This window comes from Phyllobates terribilis, unplaced genomic scaffold, assembly GCF_046119375.1.
Source record: "Phyllobates terribilis strain yellow unplaced genomic scaffold, ASM4611937v1 Scaffold_5__5_contigs__length_657084704, whole genome shotgun sequence".
In the NCBI taxonomy this organism is placed as follows: Eukaryota; Metazoa; Chordata; class Amphibia; order Anura; family Dendrobatidae; genus Phyllobates; species Phyllobates terribilis.
This window is the reverse complement of record NW_027362765.1, coordinates 119,712,629-119,734,391: the sequence shown is the minus strand read 5'-3', so window position 1 is coordinate 119,734,391 and position 21,763 is coordinate 119,712,629. Positions and strand designations below refer to the sequence as shown.

The window sequence follows — 21,763 nt, the reverse complement described above, 5'->3', positions numbered from 1 at the left end:
ATGCTGGTGCCGTTGGCCCTGGGTTCCTCCTAATGCAGGACAATGCCAGACCTCATGTGGCTGGAGTGTGTCAGCAGTAAGTGCAAGATGAAGGCATTGAAGCTATGGACTGGCTCGCCCGTTCCCCAGACCTGAATCCGATTGAGCACATCTGGGACATCATGTCTCGCTCCATCCACTAACGTCACGTTGCACCACAGACTGTCCAGGAGTTGGCGGATGCTTTAGTCCAGGTCTGGGAGGAGATCCCACAGGAGACCATCCGCAACCTCATCAGGAGCATGCCAAGCATTGTAGGGAGGTCATACAGGAACGTGGAGGCCACACACAATACTGAGCCTCATTTTGACTTGCTTTAAGGACATTACATCAAAGTTGGATCAGCCTGTAGTGTGTTTTTCCACTTTAATTTTGGGGGTGACTCCAAATCCAGGCCTCCATTGGTTAATAAATTTGATTTTGTTGTCAGCACATTCAACTTTGTACAGAACAAAGTATTCAATGAGAATATTTCATTCATTCAGATCTAGGATGTGTTATTTAAGTGTTCCCTTTATTTTTTTGAGCAGTGTACTTCAGAGCTGCACTCGTTATTCTGCTGGTGGAGTCACTGCTTACATCCATTACATTACTTATCCTGTACTGATCCTGAGTTACATCCTGTATTATACTCCAGAGCTGCACTCACTATTCTGCTGGTAGAGTCACGGTGTACATCCATTACATTACTTATCCTGTACTGATCCTGAGTTACATCCTGTATTATACTCCAGAGCTGCACTCCCAGTTCTGCTGGTGGAGTCACTGTGTACATTCATTACATTACTTATCCTGTTGATCCTCAGTTACATCCAGTATTGTACTCCAGAGCTGCACTCACCATTCTGATGGTGGAGTCACTGTGTACATACATTACATTACTAATCCTGTACTGATCCTGAGTTACATCCTGTATTATACTCCAGAGCTGCACTCACTATTCTGCTGGTGGAGTCACTGTGTACATACATTACTTATCCTGTACTGATCCTGAGTTACATCCTGTATTATACTCCAGAGCTGCACTCACTATTCTGCTGGTGGAGTCACTGTGTACATACATTACTTATCCTGTACTGATCCTGAGTTACATCCTGTATTATACTCCAGAGTTGCACTCATTATTCTGCTGGTGGAGTCACTGTGTACATACATTACATTACTTATCCTGTACTGATCCTGAGTTACATCCTGTATTATATTCCAGAGCTGCACTCACTATTCTGCTGGTGCAGTCACTGTGTACATACATTACATTACTTATCCTGTACTGATCCTGAGTTACATCCTGTATTATATTCCAGAGCTGCACTCACTATTCTGCTAGTGCAGTCACTGTGTACATACATTACATTACTTATCCTGTACTGATCCTGAGTTACATCCTGTATTATATTCCAGAGCTGCACTCACTATTCTGCTGGTGGAGTCACTGTGTACATACATTACATTACTTACCCTGTACTGATCCTGAGTTACATCCTGTATTATACTCCAGAGCTGCAGTCACTATTCTGCTGGTGCAGACACCGTGTACATACATTACATTACTTATCCTGTACTGATCCTGAGTTACATCCTGTATTATATTCCACAGCTGCACTCACTATTCTCCTGGTGGAGTCATTGTGTACATACATTACATTACTTATCCTGTACTGATCCTGAGTTACATCCTGTATTATATTCCAGAGCTGCACTCACTATTCTGCTGGTGCAGTCACTGTGTACATGTATTACATTACTTATCCTGTACTGATCCTGAGTTACATCCTGTATTATACTCCAGAGCTGCACTCACTATTCTGCTGGTGGAGTCACTGTGTACATACATTACATTACTTATCCTGTACTGATCCTGAGTTATATCCTGTATTATACCCCAGAGCTGCGCTCTCTATTCTGCTGGTGGAGTCACTGTGTACATACATTACTTATCCTGTACTAATATTGAGTTACTTCTTGTATCATACTCCAGAGCTGCATGCACTATTCTGCTGGAGGTCTGGTGGAGTTACTAATCATGTACTTAGATCGCTGATTGTTATTGGAAACAGTCAGTAAACTTGACAATATATTGATCAAAGAGACTTTCTGTTATTGATTAGGGAGCTGCACTAGATAGAAGAGTCACTTCATTATTGGAGGAATATTTAAACAGTTATACCTGTATAGCCACCATAAATTAGAGAAATGCTGATGGGAAACTTGGGGGTTACTTTTCATGTGTAAATATTTTGGTCTTCTGAGTTGTATAACTTCACCTTGGAGTTGTGCTGTTTGAGGACTGTCATTCCATACAAACCTATATGGAGGTTGTAGTACCACATATTGACCTGCAGGGAGCACAAATATGAAACAATGTCACAAATGCGGCATAGCATTACAGCACCACCTAGTGGTAAATCTTACCAGGTTGCTAAAAACAAAGAAGCCAAACCACATCAGTTCCTGGAATACCACGTATCATCAAAATAGTGATGAGAGACAGAAAGATGTGATGTCATTAATTGTCATTTCTGTCTCTTGTCTGATTTTCATAGCTTTTGCCTCCCATTCATTATTTGTGAATTTTCAAAAATTTGCAAATTTTGGCTCAAATGTACTGTAGTCTCTCCCTGGATCGATTTCATTACGTCAGATATTTTAGCACCTTTTTACGAAACGTGCGACTTCTATAACTACAGAATCATTTTGATCAATTTGATGCAAAAATATCAAGGAATACCATGAAACAAAAAAAGCGACTTCAGAAAAATTGCAAATGACAAATCTGGCTAAAAAATAAAGACAATTTTTGACGGCGCAAAATTTATAAACAACATTTGCTATTTTGTAGAATCTAGTGCAACAATAGCAACAAATACAGAAAGACAAAAAGGAAATGTGAGTTAAAAAAAACTGCAAATGATGAATTGGGGGCCTTTGTATTTATCTGAAGTTTGGGTGAATCTTTGACAAAATAATAGATTTGGAAATGACTTCTAAATTGATAATTTTACCGAAGAGGAGAAGATCATGAGAATAAGGAGCCGACCTAGAGACAAAACAGCACATTAGCAGAACATGAAGTTCTCGCCATGGCTGATACTTTTTGAGCATAGATCTACTTTAAGAAGTTTGTTCTGTTGGCTAGACCTGCTTAAAAGTTAATTAGAGAAGTATGTGAGACAAGACGTTCACTCTCTATATATAACTGGGGCAGTAAATGTGTCAGACAGTGATGGAGGCGCACAGACTGAGCAGCTGTAGGGCTGCTGTGAGAGCTTTCAGGAACATGCAGGTATCAGATGAAGAACTTTTTCCTATCTAGTTATAGATATGGTTGCAGATTTAAGTTCTTTAAAAGTGTAAGCAGCCAACATTCACTAATATCACAAATGCAGGAAGAATATTAGGACAAGTCAAGGACAAGAAGGCTGTAAGACAATGTTGTAAACTATTTAGTTTAATACTGTCTCCTATGTACAATACAGGGTGGGCCATTTGTATGGATACACCTAAAGTCTGACCCCCTTAGACTTTTATCTTTGGGTTCATCTGAAAGCAATTATCTATGCTGTGAAGATACAAGATGTGCAGCATCTGAAACAATGGATAGTAGAAGCCTGTGCTAGCATTTCTTCTGTGGTGTTGCTATCAGTGTGTCAAGAGTGGGAGAAGAGGGTTGCATTGACAATCCAACACAATGGGCAGCACTTTGAACACATTTTATAAGTGGTCATAAACTTGCAAATAACTCATGAAAGAATAAAGTTACGTTAAAACCAAGCACACCATTGTTTTTCTTATGAAATTCTCAATAAGTTTGATGTGTCACATGACTCTCTTCCCATTGAAAAAAATAAAGTTGGATCCAAAATGTCCGACTTCAAAATGGCCACCATGGTCACCACCCATCTGGAAAAGTTTTTCCCCTCCCATATACTAATGTGCCACAAACAGGAAGTTGATATCACCAACCATTCCCATTTAATTTAGGTGTATCCATATAAATGGCCCACCCTGTAATACTAATAACATAACACTGCCCGCCATTTTTACAATAATATAACTACTATAACACTGCCCCTATGTATAAGAATAGAGCTACTATAATACTGCGCCCTATGTACAAGAATATAACTACTATAATACTGCCCCCTATGTACAATAATATAACTACTATAACACTGCCCCTATGTATAAGAATAGAGCTACTATAATACTGCGCCCTATGTACAAGAATATAACTACTATAATACTGCCCCTATGTATAAGAATATAACTACTATAATACTGCTGTTAGAACCCTCCTGTTAGTTTTTGCTATCTTGTGTTTTGAGGTCACGTGACCAGCTGCCTATATATTCCAGCTCCGCCCTTCTGGCTTTGCTGGACTTCAGTGTTTTTTGCCTGTCTCTCTAGCCAGGTGCTTCGGTGCCTTTCTCTGTCTAGTTCGCTTGGTCCTCTGGGACCTCTAGTACTTTTTGTCAGTTTGTCTTTTGCTCTGCAACAACTTCTGTTAGGAGGTGTCCCATTTTTGTTCCAGTCCTTAGTTCTTTTAGGGACCGCTTCCTTTATTCTATAGGTCTCTGTTCAGACTAGTCGAGGACGAAGGCGGGTCTGTTCACAAGGAACAGGCTGCCCGCTACATCGTAGGGATTCAGTTTATGTTGCAGATCATAATAGTAAGTCCAGCCCAAAAAAAAACAAAAAAAACATAAAAGGAAAGAAATTCGGGGATCAGTATGGTTTCCGTCCTGGAGTTGGCTAAACGTCTGCAGGGATTGTCTCTGGAGGTGGCCGAGCTTCAGCAACACGTGAGTAGGTGTCCTGGAGCGCATTTTGTCGAACCCAAGGTAGGACTGCCTGATATTTTTTATGGTAAACAGCAAGATTTTTTTTCCTTTAAAAATGCTTGTTTGTTATATTTTCGTTTGAGACCGAGGTCCTCTGGGAATGAATCACAGCGCATTGGTTTTATTATGTCACTTTTGCGCAAAGAACCACAGGGGTGGGCCTTTTCTCTCCAACCTAATGATCCGTGTTTAAGTTCTGTTGAAGAATTTTTTTCTGCTATGGGGCTATTATATGACGATCCTGATCGAATCTCATCTGCTGAATCAGAACTTAGACGTTTGAATCAGGAGTCAGATGATGTTGAAATTTATTGCACACACTTCAGGAGATGGGCTTCAGAAGTTAAGTGCAATGATTCGGCGCTGAAAAGTTTATTTCTTGCTGGTCTGAGTGAAAGGGTTAAGGATTTGCTAATTGCATTTCCTGCACCTGAGACTCTGCAGGAAGCTATGCAGTTAGCTGTTCGTGTGGACAGGAGAATAAGGTCCAGGGTCAATTATGTAAAAACTACTGTAACTTCAGGTCCTAGTTTCCAGAAAATCAGCTCTGACATCGGAGAACCAATGGAGGTTGGGGCGATGTCACTCTCAAGAAAGAGATCGGAGATTTGCCGAAGGTTTGTGTCTTTATTGTGGTAAAGCTGATCATTTGATTAAGTATTGTGAGCATCGTTTAAGTAAAGAAAAAAAAAAGGTCAGTTACGCCCCTATAGCTTGTTTACGCTCTGCAGGAGTGTTCCTTTCTTGGCGTACTACTCTGCAGGGAGGTTTGATTGAATTTCAGGTATTTGTGGATTGTGGTTCAACACTTAATGTGATTGATAAAGGGTTTTTGGAAAAACTTAAATTGAAATCCAAACCTTTATCATCTCCTATTTCTGTGGTTGCAATTGATAACACTCCTTTGAAATGTATTACTCACAAGACTGCTGCATTTCCTCTCACTATCAATGGTGTTCACCAAGAAATTTTGGACTTGGTTGTTTTGGATAATTTGCCCTCTCCAGTTGTTCTAGGATTGCCTTGGTTAAAACTGCACAATCCTTTGCTGGACTGGTCTACTAATGTGATTAAGTCTTGGAGTCCGAAGTGCTATGATAAATGTTGTAATGGTCGCATTGCGACTGTGGAAAAAGGGGAATTACCAGTACCTATTCAATATTTTTGGAGGGTTTTTTCGGAGGAGGAGTCACAAGTTTTACCTCCTCATAGGGATTATGATTGCGCCATTGAGTTTGTTCCGGGTGCTACTCTTCCCAAAAGTCGCTTGTTTAATCTGACTATCCCTGAAAGAAAGGCCTTGGAGGAATACATACAGACTAGCCTGGCTGCTGGTCACATTAGACCTTCTAAGTCACCTGTGGCAGTCGGATTCTTCTTTGTTAAAAAAAAGGACGGCGGTTTACGTCCATGTCTGGATTTTCGTGAAATTAATAAGATTACCGTACGCAATTCCTACCCATTGCCGTTAATTCCTGACTTGTTTAACCAGTTGGTGGGGGCCAAGTGGTTCTCAAAAATTGATCTCCGAGGGGCATACAATTTGTTACGTGTGAAGGAGGGTGATGAATGGAAAACTGCTTTTAACACCCCGGTAGGTCATTTTGAGAATCTGGTGATGCCCTTCGGTCTTACCAATGCACCTGCATTTTTTTCAGAACCTTATTAATGACATCCTGAGACCTTTGATTGGTAAGAATGTGGTTGCGTATTTGGATGACATTTTGATTTATTCATCAGATTTAGAGTCCCATTGGCAGAGTGTATGTGAAGTTTTGCAGTTATTGAGTGATAATTCACTCTTTGCTAAGCTGGAGAAATGTGAGTTCGCTGTGCAGAAAATTAGTTTTTTGGGCTACATTGTCTCCAGCGAGGGCTTTGAGATGGACCCTGTGAAGGTTCAGGCTGTGCAGGAATGGCCTAGGCCTATTGGTTTGAAATCTATACAGAGGATTTTGGGTTTTGCCAATTATTACAGGAAATTCATTAAGAATTTTTCTGTAATTGTTAAACCTCTAACCGATCTCACCAGGAAAGGTGCGAATACGACCCAGTGGACTACTGAAGCCATTGAAGCGTTTGAGTATCTCAAAGAGAGGTTCAGTTCTGCCCCTATCCTTATACAGCCTGATGAGACCAAACCTTTTTTGGTTGAGGTCGATGCTTCATCGGTGGGGGTCAGAGCAGTTTTGTCTCAGGAGAACAAGGGTGGAGTACATCCTTGTGCCTTCTTTTCGAAAAATTTTTCGGAAACCGAACTGAATTATGATGTTGGAAATCGGGAGTTGCTGGCTATTAAACTTGCGTTTGAACACTGGCGTCATTTTTTGGAAGGCACTAGATTTCCTATTCAGGCTTTCACAGATCATAAGAATTTGATCTATCTGGATGCTGCCAAGCACTTGAATGCCCGTCAAGCTAGGTGGGCACTTTTTTTTTCTCGGTTTCATTTTTCTGTTACCTATATACCTGGTACTAAGAATGTTAAAGCCGATGCTATATCTCGCAGCTTCTCTCCTACGGTCGGTGCCGAGGAGGAGGAGAGCAATTTGCAGAAAGGAGTTGTGGTGGCGGCATTGGACTCCGATTTGGAGAATGAGATTCTGAATGCTCAAGATGATGCTCCATCTAACACTCCCCATGGGAGGTTGTTCGTGCCCAGAGCCTTTAGGAGAGATTTGTTTGTGGAGTGTCATGAGTCTCGGTTGGCAGGTCATCCAGGAGTTTCGGAGACTAAGAGACTTATCAGTCGCAGTTTTTGGTGGCCTGGATGGCAGAAGGAAGTCATCAAGTGGGTGCGTCAGTGTACTGTGTGTGCTAGGTCAAAGGCTTCACATACTCCTGCTGCGGGGTTGCTTTGCCCTCTGGAGGTTCCTAGTGCGCTTTGGACGCATTTCACTATGGATTTTATTACTGATCTTCCTGTGTCTGAGGGTTTTACTGTCATCTGGGTGGTCGTAGACCGTTTTAGTAAGATGTGTCATTTGGTTCCATTCATTAAGTTGCCCTGCGCCAAGACACTCGCTAAGGCATTTGTTAAGGAGATTGTTAAGCTCCAAGGCGTTCCCACGGATACTGTTTCTGATAGAGGACCTCAGTTTGTGGCTAGCTTTTGGCATGCTTTTTGTGACAGGTTGGGAGTTCATTTGTCATTTTCGTCTGGTTATCATCCTGAGTCTAATGGACAGACTGAAAGAAAGAACCAGGATGTTGAACAGTTTTTGCGTTGTTTTGTGGCAGACAATCAAGAGGTGTGGTCTGAGTTTCTGCCTCTCGCAGAATTTGCTCTTAACAATCATACATCCTCCTCTGCTGGGTGTTCTCCTTTTTTTTGTTGCACTGGGAGACATCCGTCTTTTGGTTCGTTCTCCAAATTGGGGTCGGCGGTGCCGGAGGAGGAGAATTTTTCCGGTGATTTGGAGAGAGTTTGGACTAATGTACGTTGTAACCTGCAAGAGGCTAACAAGAAGTCCAAGAAGTATTTTGACAGAAAACGTAAAGAGGTTTTGTTTACTGTGGGTGACATGGTTTGGTTGTCCTCGAAGAACTTGCGGTTGAGGATTCCCTCTAAAAAACTGGGTCCTAAGTTTGTGGGTCCATTTAAAGTGCTTCAGGTTGTTAACCCATCTGCTGTCAGGTTGGATGTCCCTACTTCCAGGAAGATTAATCCTGTGTTTCATGTTTCCTTGTTGAAAAAGGCTGACGTTTCTAATAGGGACGCCACTGTCACAGTTCCTCCTGTGGTGGAAGACAGTGAATATGAAATTTATCGTATTTTGAATTCAAGATGGCATAGAGGGAAATTACAGTATCTTGTCTCCTGGAAGGGTTTCGATCCCGAAGACATCTCCTGGGTAAGGACGGATGATGTCTCTGCTCCTAGGCTTGTTAAAGCTTTCCACATGAGGTTTCCTGATAGGCCTGGGCCTGGAGGATCTGGAGGATCCTCATAGAAGAGGGGGTACTGTTAGAACCCTCCTGTTAGTTTTTGCTATCTTGTGTTTTGCGGTCACGTGACCAGCTGCCTATATATTCCAGCTCCGCCCTTCTGGCTTTGCTGGACTTCAGTGTTTTTTGCCTGTCTCTCTAGCCAGGTGCTTCTGTCTAGTTCGCTTGGTCCTCTGGGACCTCTAGTACTTTTTGTCAGTTTGTCTTTTGCTCTGCAACAACTTCTGTTAGGAGGTGTCCCATTTTTGTTCCAGTCCTTAGTTCTTTTAGGGACCCCTCCCTTTATTCTATAGGTCTCCGTTCAGACTAGCCGAGGACGAAGGCGAGTCTGTTCACAAGGAACAGGCTGCCCGCTACATCGTAGGTATTCAGCTTAGTCTTGTTGTAGGGACAGCTTTTCCCATTCTTTCCTTAGTTTATGTTGCAGATCATAACAACTGCTCCTATGCACAATAATATAATTACTATAACATTGTCCCTATGTACAAGAATATAACTACTATAATACTGCCCCCTATGTACAAGAATATAACTACTGTAATATACTGTGCAATACTGCCTCTATGTACAAGAATATAACTATTATAATACTGCCTCTATATACAAGAATATAACTACTATAATACTTCCCTCTGTGTACATTAATATAACTACTATAACATTGCCCCTAAGTACAAGAATATAACTACTATAATACTGCTCCCTATGTACAAGAATATAACTACTATAATACTGCCCCCTATGTACAAGAATATAACTACTATAATACTGCCCCCTATGCACAAAAATATAACTACTATATTACTGCCTGTATGTACAAGAATATAACTATTATAATACTGCCCCTATATACAAGAATATAACTACTATAATACTGCCCCCTATGTACAAGAATATAACTACTATAATACTGCCTCCTATGAACAAGAATATAACTACTATAATACTGCTCCTATGTATAAGAATATAACTACTATATTGCTGCTCCTATGTACAAGAATATAACTTCTATAATACTGTCCCCTATGTACAAGAATATAACTATTATAATACTGCCTCTATGAGCAAGAATATAACTACTATAATACTGCATCCTGTGTACAAGAATATAACTACTATAATACTGCCCCCTATGTACAAGAATATAACTACTATAATACTGCCCCCTATGTACAAGTATATAACTACTATAATACTGTCCCTATGTACAAGAATATAACTACTATAATACTGCCACTATGAGCAAGAATATAACTACTATATTACTGTCCCCTATGTACAAGAATATAACTACTATAATGCTGCTCCTATGTACAAGAATATAACTACTATAATACTGCCTCCTATATACAAGAATATAACTACTATAATACTGTCCCATTGTACAAGAATATAACTACTATAATACTGCCCCTATGAGAAAGAATATAACTACTATAATACTGCATCCTGTGTACAAGAATATAACTACTATAATACTGCCCCCTATGTACAATAATATAACTACTATAATACTGTCCCTATGTACAAGAATATAACTACTATAATACTGCCCCCTATGTACAAGAATATAACTACTATAATACTGCCCCAATGTACAAGAATATAACTACTATAATACTGCCCCTATGTGCAAAAATATAACTACTATAATACTGCCCCTATGTACAAGAATATAACTACTATAATACTGCCTCTATGAGCAAGAATACAACTACTATAATACTGCATCCTGTGTACAAGAATATAACTACTATAATACTGTCCCCTATGTACAAGAATGTAACTACTATAATACTGCCCCCTAAGTACAAGAATATAACTACTATAATACTGCCCCCTAAGTACAAGAATATAACTACTATAATACTTCCCCCTAGGTATAAGAATATAACTATTATAATACTACCCCCTAGGTATAAAAATATAGTTATATCAACATCCCAAACACGATGTCAGCCATTGCAGTTGAGGCTAGCCATTCTTGCTCACCTTCATCTGTTGCCCATTGCTGTGTTGCATGCATACAGCACAGGATATCTTAGTGATGGATTTCCATTAGCAGCTCGTGCATTCCTCATTAATTATACAGAGAACACATGATCAGGAAGATGTAAGACTTTCGCACCTCTGTGATGTGAAGCCTCTCCTCGTGTCCCATCTGTTACTGAGTAAGTTGAGAATGACAGAACTCAGGATGCTTCTCATTCCACAGGGATCACTATTCATCTATAAAGAGCTGCTGCCGTGGCTGTACCCAGCCCAGCAGTAGCCTATAGGTAGGACATAGGAGGTGGCACTATATGGTACCTCAGCTCTACAGAGGACACATAAAGCCAGAAAACTGCAACCCGTCCATCAGTGTAGGACTATGTATTAGATGCTGTTATGACTGACCTGTTATCTGCACCCCTAGAAATTAGTTTGGTTGGACGCAAAATTGAAGACTCCATGTCGATGGACAAAAATGTCATCATGTCCCACAGTAAAGAAGATACAGGAGGGAAAAGATCTGAGGCTGAAGAAAAGAGGAAGGCAGTTTTGTCCAAGGTAGGACGTTTTGACTTTCAATAAAAGTTCCACATGTGGGCTACACTTTGAACTAAGGGTCATTAATATTTTCAAATTTTAATGAGACATTGGCCTTATCTAACAAAACTTAAGTTCATGGCCCCATTTAAAAATCTTTAGCATGGCCCCCACGTACATTTTGTAGTATCTTATGTGCCAAAGTGGCCTCAGGAACTGAAGTACAGGTACGGGTCCACCACCTACAGTATAACATGGACAACTGCTTTGGTTTTACACATTGTCTGGATAGAATATGTTCTGATATTTAGAAGGTCCTCCAAAAAGTTGGTCACTGGTGGAGCTTTCTATTTGGAAGGGGTTAGTCCTAAGTGAAACACCACAAGATATTCCCAACTCGTACATAAATATAACTGAGGACTCCCCCTACATGTTACTGTTTCTATGAGCCGCACATAATGTCAGATGAAGGTAGAAGGTATAGGGGCAGATGTTTTTGGAACATATAAAGTCAGATATACAATAAGACACTGGTCCATCAAGTTCAAGTGAAGGATGGGAGAAGATAGTGAACGAAGAGAAGGGGTATACGTACAACTAGAATACTGGAGCTAATCTGCCCTGAAGGAGCAATTTTTCTCTCTTGATCCAGATTCTTGTTCAGCTGAATCCACATTCAGAACAAGAGTTTTATACATTTGTAAAAGTATTTACTATTTTCTTCTAAGAAATCATATAAGGCTTATTCGAAACCATCAACTGTTCCCGCTGTCACCAGCTCTTGAGGTAGATTATTCCACAGATTAATAGTTCTCATGGTAAAGAACCTTGTTTCCTATGAAGATTGAAACTTTTTTTTCTCGGGTCTGAAGGAGTGCACAGTTGTCTTTTAAAGGAAATCTGTCCGCAATTTTTTGCTATGGAGTCTTAGAGCAGTATGATGTAGGAGCAGAGAGCCTGATTCCAGCGATGTGTCACTTACTGGACTGCTTGTGCAGTTTAGATATAATCCCTGTTTTCTATGCTGCAGATGTAGCAGAGCTCAGAATACTGAGGTGTGTATAGCCCCGCCCACACCCCCTGATTGGCAGTTTCTTGAGTACATTTTGCATTTTCATTAACTTGCCAATAAGTGGTGGGGGCGTTGTTATACAGATTAGCTGGACTGCCTGGCAGGTGTCACCTAGTCTTGTAGTGATAATCTCCTGCTGATAAAATACTGAATGTATTGAAACTGCAGCAAGCTGCTATGCAAGTGACACATCCCTGGAATCAGGGCCTCTTCCCCTACATTATGCTGCTCTCCATTAAATAGAAAAAAACTGCTAACAGATTCCCCTTAAGAGGGTCTTAACATGTAACAATTTTTGCATGGGTCCTTATACATCTGTTCTCAGGACTAAGCATTTTTATTTTTTTTTAATTCATAACCAAGAGCATTCAGTCCCCTCATCAGTTTTATGGCTGTTTTTCGAACTCCATGGCCTCCTTTCTATGAACTGGTGCCTAGAACTGTACTGCAGATGAGGTTGCACTAACGATTTGTAAAGTAGTAGTATTACATCCCTGTCCTGCGAGTCCATGCCTCTTAATATATGACAATATCCAGCTGGTTATAGAAGCTGCTGATTGACATTACATGCATTTACTTATACTGTGATCTACATGTATACCCAGATCCTTCTATATAAGTTACTTTCCTAGTTTTACTCCCCTTAAAACATATGGTGCCCACCAGTAGGGTAACTACATTAGAGTCTGATGGGCCCCTGTGCAAAATTTGGACCTGGACCCCCACTTGCATGTTAGTCAGATATATGGGCTCTTGTAGCGTTCCAGATCCTGTGAAGACATAAATGTTTGCCATCTCATGTAACAATGTCTCTCATCCTGTAATAATGTCTCTCATCTTAGCCCATTCCTATATTAATGTCTCCCATCCTGTGTCCCTTTCCTGTAATAATGCCCCCCATCCTGGCCTCTTTATGTAATAATTTCCTCTGTTCTGGCCCCTTCCTTTGATAACGTCCCCCATACTGGGCCCCTTCCAGATATAGTGTCCCACATCCTGGGCCCCTTCCAGTAATAATGTCCCCATCCTTGGTATAATGTCTCCATCCTGGGCCCCTCCCTAGTATAATGTCCTATATCCTGGGTCCCTACCTGGTATAATTAATGTCTCCCTTTCCTGGCATAATGTCCTCCATCCTGGGCCCCTTCCTAGTATGTCTTTCTTTCCTGGTATAATGTCCTCCATCCAGGGCCCCTTCCTGTATAATGTCTCCCATTCTGGGCTCCTTCCAGTAATATTTGTTCCCCATCCTGGTATATCCCTACCGTTCTGGGCTCCTTCCAGTAATATTTGTTCCCCATCCTTGTATATCCCTACCATTCTGGGCTCCTTCCAGTGATACATGTCCCCCATCCTGATATAATGCCCCCATCCTCTTCTTCTTCCAGTAATAATGTCCCAGTAATAATGTCAAATATAAAAAAATAAATGATTCTACTCACTTTTCCCCGCTTCCACGACGTGCGACGTCCTCTTCCATAGCTGGCGCAGAAGCTGGCAGCTGACTTCAGTGTGCAAATGTGCCATGTGCCGCCAGTGACTTGCACACCTACTGTATGTCATCTGCTGGCCTCTGATTGGCTGGCAGCGTTCACTGCAGCGCTGGGATTCGGAGGGTTTCTGCGCCGCAATACATTTCAGATGAATATGTGTCCTCGGAAGCACGACCAGCTGGAATAGCTGTTGGCATCTGTGGACCCCCCTCCTGCATGGACCCGGCCGCGGTTGCACCCTCTGCGATTGTGATCATTACAAGCCTGATGCCCACAGATTATTAGCCAATTGGATGCCCAAATCTGAGTTTATACAAGTCAGCTTGTAATTTATGAACATCTTCCATAAACTTCACTATACTACACAGTTAGATATCATCTTCAAGATATAGATAATTCCCCTAATCCCATCTTTTATATCATTTATATTAAATAAATATTGAGTAGAGTCCGCCACTTCACATGTGATCACATCTCAAAGGGGTATTCACCATAGAGGTGGCTCAGCTGTTACCATAGCTCACATAGACTGTAATAGAGAGGAGCAGCACACAGCCTCATCCAGCTCTTCACCTCCTTTCCTTGCCACAGTAGTGACAGCCTTTCTTCCAATATGACCCCCACTCTGTTATCAGAACTTAGACCACGTTCACATGTTCAGTATTTGGTCAGTATTTTACATCAGTATTTGTAGCCAAAACCAGGAGTGGGTGATAAATACAGAAATGGTGACGTGTTTCTATTATATTTTTCCTCTGATTGTTCCACTCCTGGTTTTGGGTTAGAAATATTGAGGTAAAATACTGACCAAATACTGAATGTGTGAACATTGCCTAACAGTTTAGCACAACCTTTGGGTCATCTGATATGATCCGATTTGTAAGGGCACGTTTACACTGGCCGATTATCGGGAATAAGAGTTCTTAGAAACACTAGTTTCCCTATAATCGAGCAGTGTAAGCCGGCTGCCAAGCACCAGACTAACAAGCAAAATGTCCGTTCGTTGGGTGAAATGATTTTTACTGCTTGCCTAAAAATAATTTTTCAATCAATAGGCTTCTATGCGCATAGAACTTTTGGATTATCATTTGTTCTGTGCACATGGAAATTTGGTTGACCTATCTAAACAGGAGTTTTGTTTTCCATATAATCTTGAAATAAAATCTGGCATTTTTTCCCATATCACAATTTTTATTCAAAAATGAAAATGAGAAATCTTGCAATTTTCACACTGGCCATTGGAGGTTTTTTAGACTCCGCTGCGCACACCAATACATTTAAGAGTGGCAGTAGCTCCAGGTGGGCCCCTCGTAGTCAGGGGCCCGGTGCGACCTCCCCCTCTGCCTTCTCCGGTAGATTTGCTACTGATGTACCCCACAGTTAGTGTAAATGTCATCTAACTGTGGCAAAATATTTTCTTTTGGCGTCATAGACCTTGTCGTCTTCTCTGACCCTCAAATGTAAATCTTCTCTCTACCCAGATAAAAATTATAACCATATCTGACCTGAGGAAGGAATGGCAGCTCCGCTCTGAGGAGCACGTGGAGAAGCAGAGGCTTAACCCCTTCAGCGATGACTTTGACCACCAGCATGCCATGGACGTCCGTCTCCACAAGGGGGATAAAGGCTATGGAAGACCAGAGCAAGGTAGCAAGACAGAGCAAAGGGGCAAGAGGGCTCTTCAGCACGTCCACAAGGAGATTGATGAAATGTGCCTCGTCATAAGGGACATAGGGGTGCGAGGCAGAGACGGCCGGATCAGGGTGACATTTGGGAGATTGTTTGATGCATATGTGCGGATCTCGGACAAGGTGGTCGGGATCCTCCTGAGGGCTAGGAAGCACGGACGACTGGACTTTGAAGGAGAAATGTTGTGGCAGGGAGTCCATGATAATGTTATCATCACCCTGCTGGAGAAGGAGACTTGAAAATAATCCACAATTTTAATAAGAAGAACATGGCTTCCGTGTCGGCGATAATATATTCACCATTGCATGACATATAACAGGAACACTCCGGTGGTGGCAGAGCGTGACCCCTGTGCCCTTTTGGTTTTTATTTTGGAATGGTCAACATACATGTGTGAGACTGAGGGGGATGATATTGCCTCCGCCTATTGAAGGACATCCTATAACAAGGGTGGACATACCACTGGTGCAATCTGTGCCCATGAGGTAAAGGGGCCACTATGACCTCCAAAGCAGGTTGAATTGTGCATTATGATGAGATAATGAGATATTGGACTGGAAAAGGCCCGTATACTGTTCTTGCACAGGGGCCCTCTCCTGTCTGTGTCCTCCAGTGTCCTATAGTATACGAGGACCAGAATATAATGTGAGGGCGTCAGGCAGCATATGTTACACAGCCCCCCACCCTACAGGGGTAGAATTGGTATGGGGTGAATGCTCAGCTGTCGCTGGCTCCGCGGACAGTTATTGCCTCTGATATATGTTTATTTCATCTGCTGTCAGCTGCAATTCTAATGTATTTCAAACCCACGTTGGGCATTTCTGAGCCCCGTTCTCAGGATCAGTGGGGGTTCCAGCTGTCGGACCTCCATTATTCGGCAAATATGAGGATAAGTGGTAACTTGAAATGCTGGGAATAGCCCTTTAAGTCACATTTATTCACCATTTCAATAAATCTGCTGGCTCTCAGTGAACAAAATAATTCTTCTGTGCATCCAGAGACTGAAAACCTATCCAGTTGGTGACTGATTGACGGGGAGAAGAGCTGAGGCTGGTAGTAGGTCATCTGTGTAAACAGGACGTAATATGGCCAGATGACAGGCACTAAATATCCTAAGTCACGTGACAAAGCTCGCTGAAGGGTCAGACGCTGACTCATAAGGTAGTTCAATAGGTGGCACTAGAAGAGAGCCGACGTGGAGGAGAGATACATTACATAAAATGGAAAGAAATGTTTTTTAGCGTCTGCATGTGACCAAGGATGCTTCTATTGAGTGACAGCAAGCAGAGATCTTGAAGAGAAATTGACTCTGTCAGGACATGCAGGGAGTTGTAGTTTTGCAATAGCTTGGAAGAAGTAGCGCCTCCTAGTGGACATTATCTGATGTGTCTGATGACAAGATGAAGACACAAGGCTGGACAAACTCCAAGGTGACTGCGCCCAGGACAGACGGCGTTATCTCACATGATCCTGGGGTGATGAAATCTCTGCTTACAAGTTATGACAGATCTGCAAGCCAAGCATAACAGCCGTCTGATGGCTGAATACACAGGAGATGACGTCTGAGCCTGCCCCGCCACTGTTTGTATTATGCTCCTATGTTTAGCGGATCCCATAGGTGCTCTATGAATACATACAATGCACAAGTGACTATATATACAGTATTTTACACACGGCGGCCCACCGTACATTGTTTTTATACTTTATGTCATTAATTCATAATGCACATAATTTACAGTCCTGTCTGGTTCCCACAAGCCTTCCTGCTAATAGAGCAGAGCCATTTGGGTGATTGCACTGTCTGCGGCCCATATATCTGCACCGCTGATCTATGCTGCATTGCAGAGGAATGCATCTGATCTGGCAGATATTGCAGACACTTGCCTTAGGCCCCATGTCCCGGACATACTATGCAATACATATCGTGTAGTTCCATGTTAGTGAATGCACCATGATGGGTGGCAATGGTCAGGGATCCTGGTGAGGGTCATTGTCATTGACTGTCAGTCATTCTGCAGTGGTCAGCAGCATTCTCAATCATGGCTGGGTGGTGAAAACAACAGCTCCCCCTGGTGGCACATAGCAGAGTTGCTTTATCGGAGTCAGATCAACCCCATCTCCTTTGGCCGAGTTCAGACAGGCGAATTTCAGGGTCTGAATATGGACCACAATGCCGGTCTCCTGACCCAAATTTACAACCTCATATCTATCTATACTCCAGTTATCAAAACTTATAATATTTCTTTATGTAATGCTTGAAATAAAGCCCACCCATTACAAAAAAACTGTCTAAACTAGAATAACTAACGTGTATAGGGGCCTTCTGACTCTCCCAAACAGGTGATGGGGGGGAGAGAGAGGATCAGGAAGGCTGAATTTTCACACCGACTCCCTTTATTCCCCCTGGACATAATTTTTTATCAGAGATGTCTGACAGCAGTTTATTCTCCTCTGCCCATAATTACAACAAACACACGCACGCACGCTCGGTTGGGTTCAGTGTGCATATGTATTAGGAGGCTGAGGGGAAAAGCTATGAGTGAAATAACATATATATATATATATATATATATATATATATATCTATAGTGTGCAGACACTTTAATTTCTCAATAAACTATAATTTCTTTCTTAAAGGGAATCTGTCAGCAGATTTTTGCTATGCAATCCATCTGACAGCACTATGATCTAGGGGCAGAGACCCAGATTACGGCGATGTATCACTTAGTTTACTGAATGCAGAAGTTGAAATAGAATCACAGTTTTCTCTTCTGCAGATCTAGCAGAGCTTTAAATGCTGAGCCCTGTACAACCCCGCCCACACCTCTGATTGGCAGCTTCCTGTGTATATTGACAGAAAGCTGCCAATCAGTGGTGGGAATGGGGTTGGACTAGGAGGCACCAGACACCAAGTCCTGCAGTGATAATCTACTGCTGATAAAACACAGATTTTCTGAAACAAAAACACAGCTTAGAAAGTGACAGATTGCTGGAATTAGGCTCTCAGCCCCTACATCATAGTTCTCTCAGATTACATAGCAAAAAAACAGCTGACAGATTCTCTTTAAAAAATGTTTTTTTATTTAATATAAATAAAGGATAAAAGGGTCGCCTCATGAAGACAACACTACACTGTACTACTTATAGGGGTTCAGAAGACAACAACGCTACAGTCAATCATTGCACTCGGTGCCTCTGCTGATGGAATGAGCTGCTGAGCACACTGATTGGCTGCAACAATGTGAAACTGACGACACCGCTGCAGACAAATCACTGAAATGATGTCAGGGAGGGGTAAGTAAAGTCCAGTTCGTTTTTTCTTTTCAATGAACTATGCATATAGGGGAAATATTTCTGAAAGGAGACAACCCCTTGAAAGGCAGTCTCCTACTTGGCGCCCCCTCTGTAAGCCAGCCCCTCCATGTATTACACGGTCGATCATTCCTTTGAATACTTATAATGTAATACTACATTTCTGCTGCAGTCACGGTGGTATGGATGAATAAGCTAAGAACGAAAGTGGCTTTAATTTAAAAACTGGATGTTTTCATTAGAAAGCCCCTTTAATCAATACATAATGGAAGGTTTTTCAGTATTTGAAAATACTTAATTTCAACGCCTTACGATTTTCAAGATCTCAGCTTGCTGACAGTGGATGACAAGTGTCTTTTACATCTACATACTGTGCGGAACTTATCCTCGGTCCTCGCTGCGTCTGTGCCCAATGTCAGGGGCATACATACACTCAGGAGGTATGCGGCTGACAATGTGCACAGTCAAGATAGATGTCGGGGCATCAGTCCACCATAAAGAGCCACTTTGAAGAAATGTATAGCAAATGTTTCATGAAAACACACTTTTGGGCTTCGTTTGGTGAATGTAATAAAATGAGCACATGTTAATTTATAATACACTCGCATAAAAAAAAAAAAATTAAACACACATTTACATAGTACACACATACACATAAGCATAACGGAGGTACGTAAATACACATAACACATCTACATACATACTAATGTTTTTTTTTATGACTTGTTCAGAGGACCAGACGATTTTTTTGGTTATTCTTCCATAGTTGTTACAGCCATACCTTTTTTTTAATTATGTTTCACTATATGAGATCTTGTTTTTTTTTGGGGGGGGGGGGGAGATGAGGTGTATTTTTTTGAATTGCAAAAACATTTATCAAACACGAATGTAAGTGTTAAAGTGGATGTGTTTTTATGGATTTAATGGAAAGAAAACAATCAACCTATTTTTTACGCCATTTACCGATCACCAAAAATAATCTGATCATTGTATGTTCTTATGATTGCAAGGACACCACATAGTTTCATACTATTCACTGCTTTGTAATGCTTAGTTTTAAAAAGTGTGATTATTGTAATGGTTTCTCAATACTTTTAAATAATTTTGTAGGAAAAAAAAATCTCTTGACTTTTATTTTATTTCTAATATACAGGAATACAGAAATACACTGGTCTGTAGGGATGTATCTCTATGTGCCAGTAGAATATTCATGTAAAGAAGAAGAACATCATTTAGCTCTTAAGGCTGTGTGCCCACGATGTGTATTTCATGCGTTTTTGGTGCGGAAATTTCCGCAGCGTAAACGCATGATAAACGCATGGTAAGCCTTCTGCCATGGTCCCCTATGCAATTCCGCACTTTCAATGCCCATGCTGCGGATTTTTCCGCAGTGTTTATGCTGCGCTCAAAAATCCGCAGCATGTCCATAAGGCTATGTGCCCACGATGCAGAAATGAAGCAGAAAATTTCTGCAGCATTTCTGCATCTCCCTGGCAGAAAAAACGCATGCAGATTGTGCATGCGTTTTCCTGCAGAATACATGCGGATTCACAAGCGTATCCACATGCGTTAACGCATGTGTTTCCGCCTGCGGACTGACAAGCACTTTCCAGGCGATAGCATCACTTGGAAAGTGCTTGACAACTAGGTCACACTATAAATCCATGCAAACAGCCATGCAAACAGCATGGATTTATACAGTGTGACCGTAAAAATAAAAAAAATAAAGCTATACTCACCCCCGATGCCCCGGCGTGTGCTGCAGCGCTCGTCCTGGCTTCTTCCGGGTTGCCGGCACATCGCGAGACAGCCTGCGGTCACATGACCGCGACGTCATCTCAGGTCCTGGAAGGAGAAGTGCTGCCGGCAAGCAGAGAGAAGCCGCCGGACAGGTGAATATAAACTTTATTTATTATTTTATCCTTTTTTTTACAGGTACAATGGTACCCAAGTCTGGATGAGAGTCTTCTCTCCTCCAGACTTGGGTACCATCCGCACATAGAGACGCATAAAATCCTCTTGTACAAAAGTACAGACACGGATTCTATGCGTCTCAATGCAAGTCAATGGCGGCGCTTCCGCAAAATTAATGAACATGCTGCGGATTTATTTGCGCTGCAGAAACGCTGCGGAAAAATCCGCAGCATGTGCATTGACATTGCGGAATGCCATTGGGGACCATGGGGTGCGGATTACCATGCGTTTTTGATGCGTTTCTGCTGCGGAAATTCCGCAGCATAAACGCATGAAAAACGCATCGTGTGCACGCAGCCTTAATTTTGTGGAAGCTCTGCATTTTCGCTGCCATTGACTTGCATTAGAACGCACCAATCCAGCAAGACTGCATCTGTACTTGCGTAATTGGCGCGTTCTAATGTGCGGATGGTACCCGAGTGTGAAGAAGAGAAGACTCTCCTCCTCACCCAGGTACCATAGAAACTGTAAAAAAAAGAATACAATAAAAAATAAATATTATATTCACCTTCTGGCGGCCCACGCTGCGCTCCTTCTCCTTTGCTGGCACATCGCGTTGGACTGTAGGACCTGCGGTGACATCACAGTCATGTGACGGTAGGCCCTTCAGTACAGGGCATCGCGATATCCCGGCAGCCAGGAACGAGCGCAGCAGCACACCCCGGGCCATCAGAAGGTAACTATCAAGGTTTATTTTTTTATTTTTAACCATTCTAAAGGTCACACTATATAAATCCATGCTGTTTGCATGGATTTATATAGTGTGACCTAGTTGTCAAGCACTTTCAAAGTGATGCTAAAATCGCTTTGAAAGCGCTTGTCAATCCGCATGCGGAAACGCATGTGAATCCGCATGTATTACGCAG

At 41.8% G+C, this 21,763-nt stretch overlaps 1 protein-coding gene across 2 annotated transcripts in view; it reads left to right on the top strand.

Annotated features, from left to right (window-relative positions):
• The window catches only part of LOC141270936 (actin-binding Rho-activating protein-like), a 48,094-nt gene extending 30,943 nt beyond the window's left edge, over window positions 1–17,151 (top strand). For both annotated transcript variants that reach the window (XM_073681033.1, XM_073681032.1), the window contains exons 3-4: window positions 11,245–11,378; window positions 15,404–17,151. In XM_073681033.1, the coding sequence (XP_073537134.1) occupies window positions 11,280–11,378; window positions 15,404–15,850 (546 nt within the window). In that variant the 5' untranslated portion in view covers window positions 11,245–11,279 and the 3' untranslated portion in view covers window positions 15,851–17,151. The remainder of the gene's footprint in view (window positions 1–11,244; window positions 11,379–15,403) is intronic.
• The last annotated feature ends 4,612 nt before the right edge of the window (window positions 17,152–21,763 follow it).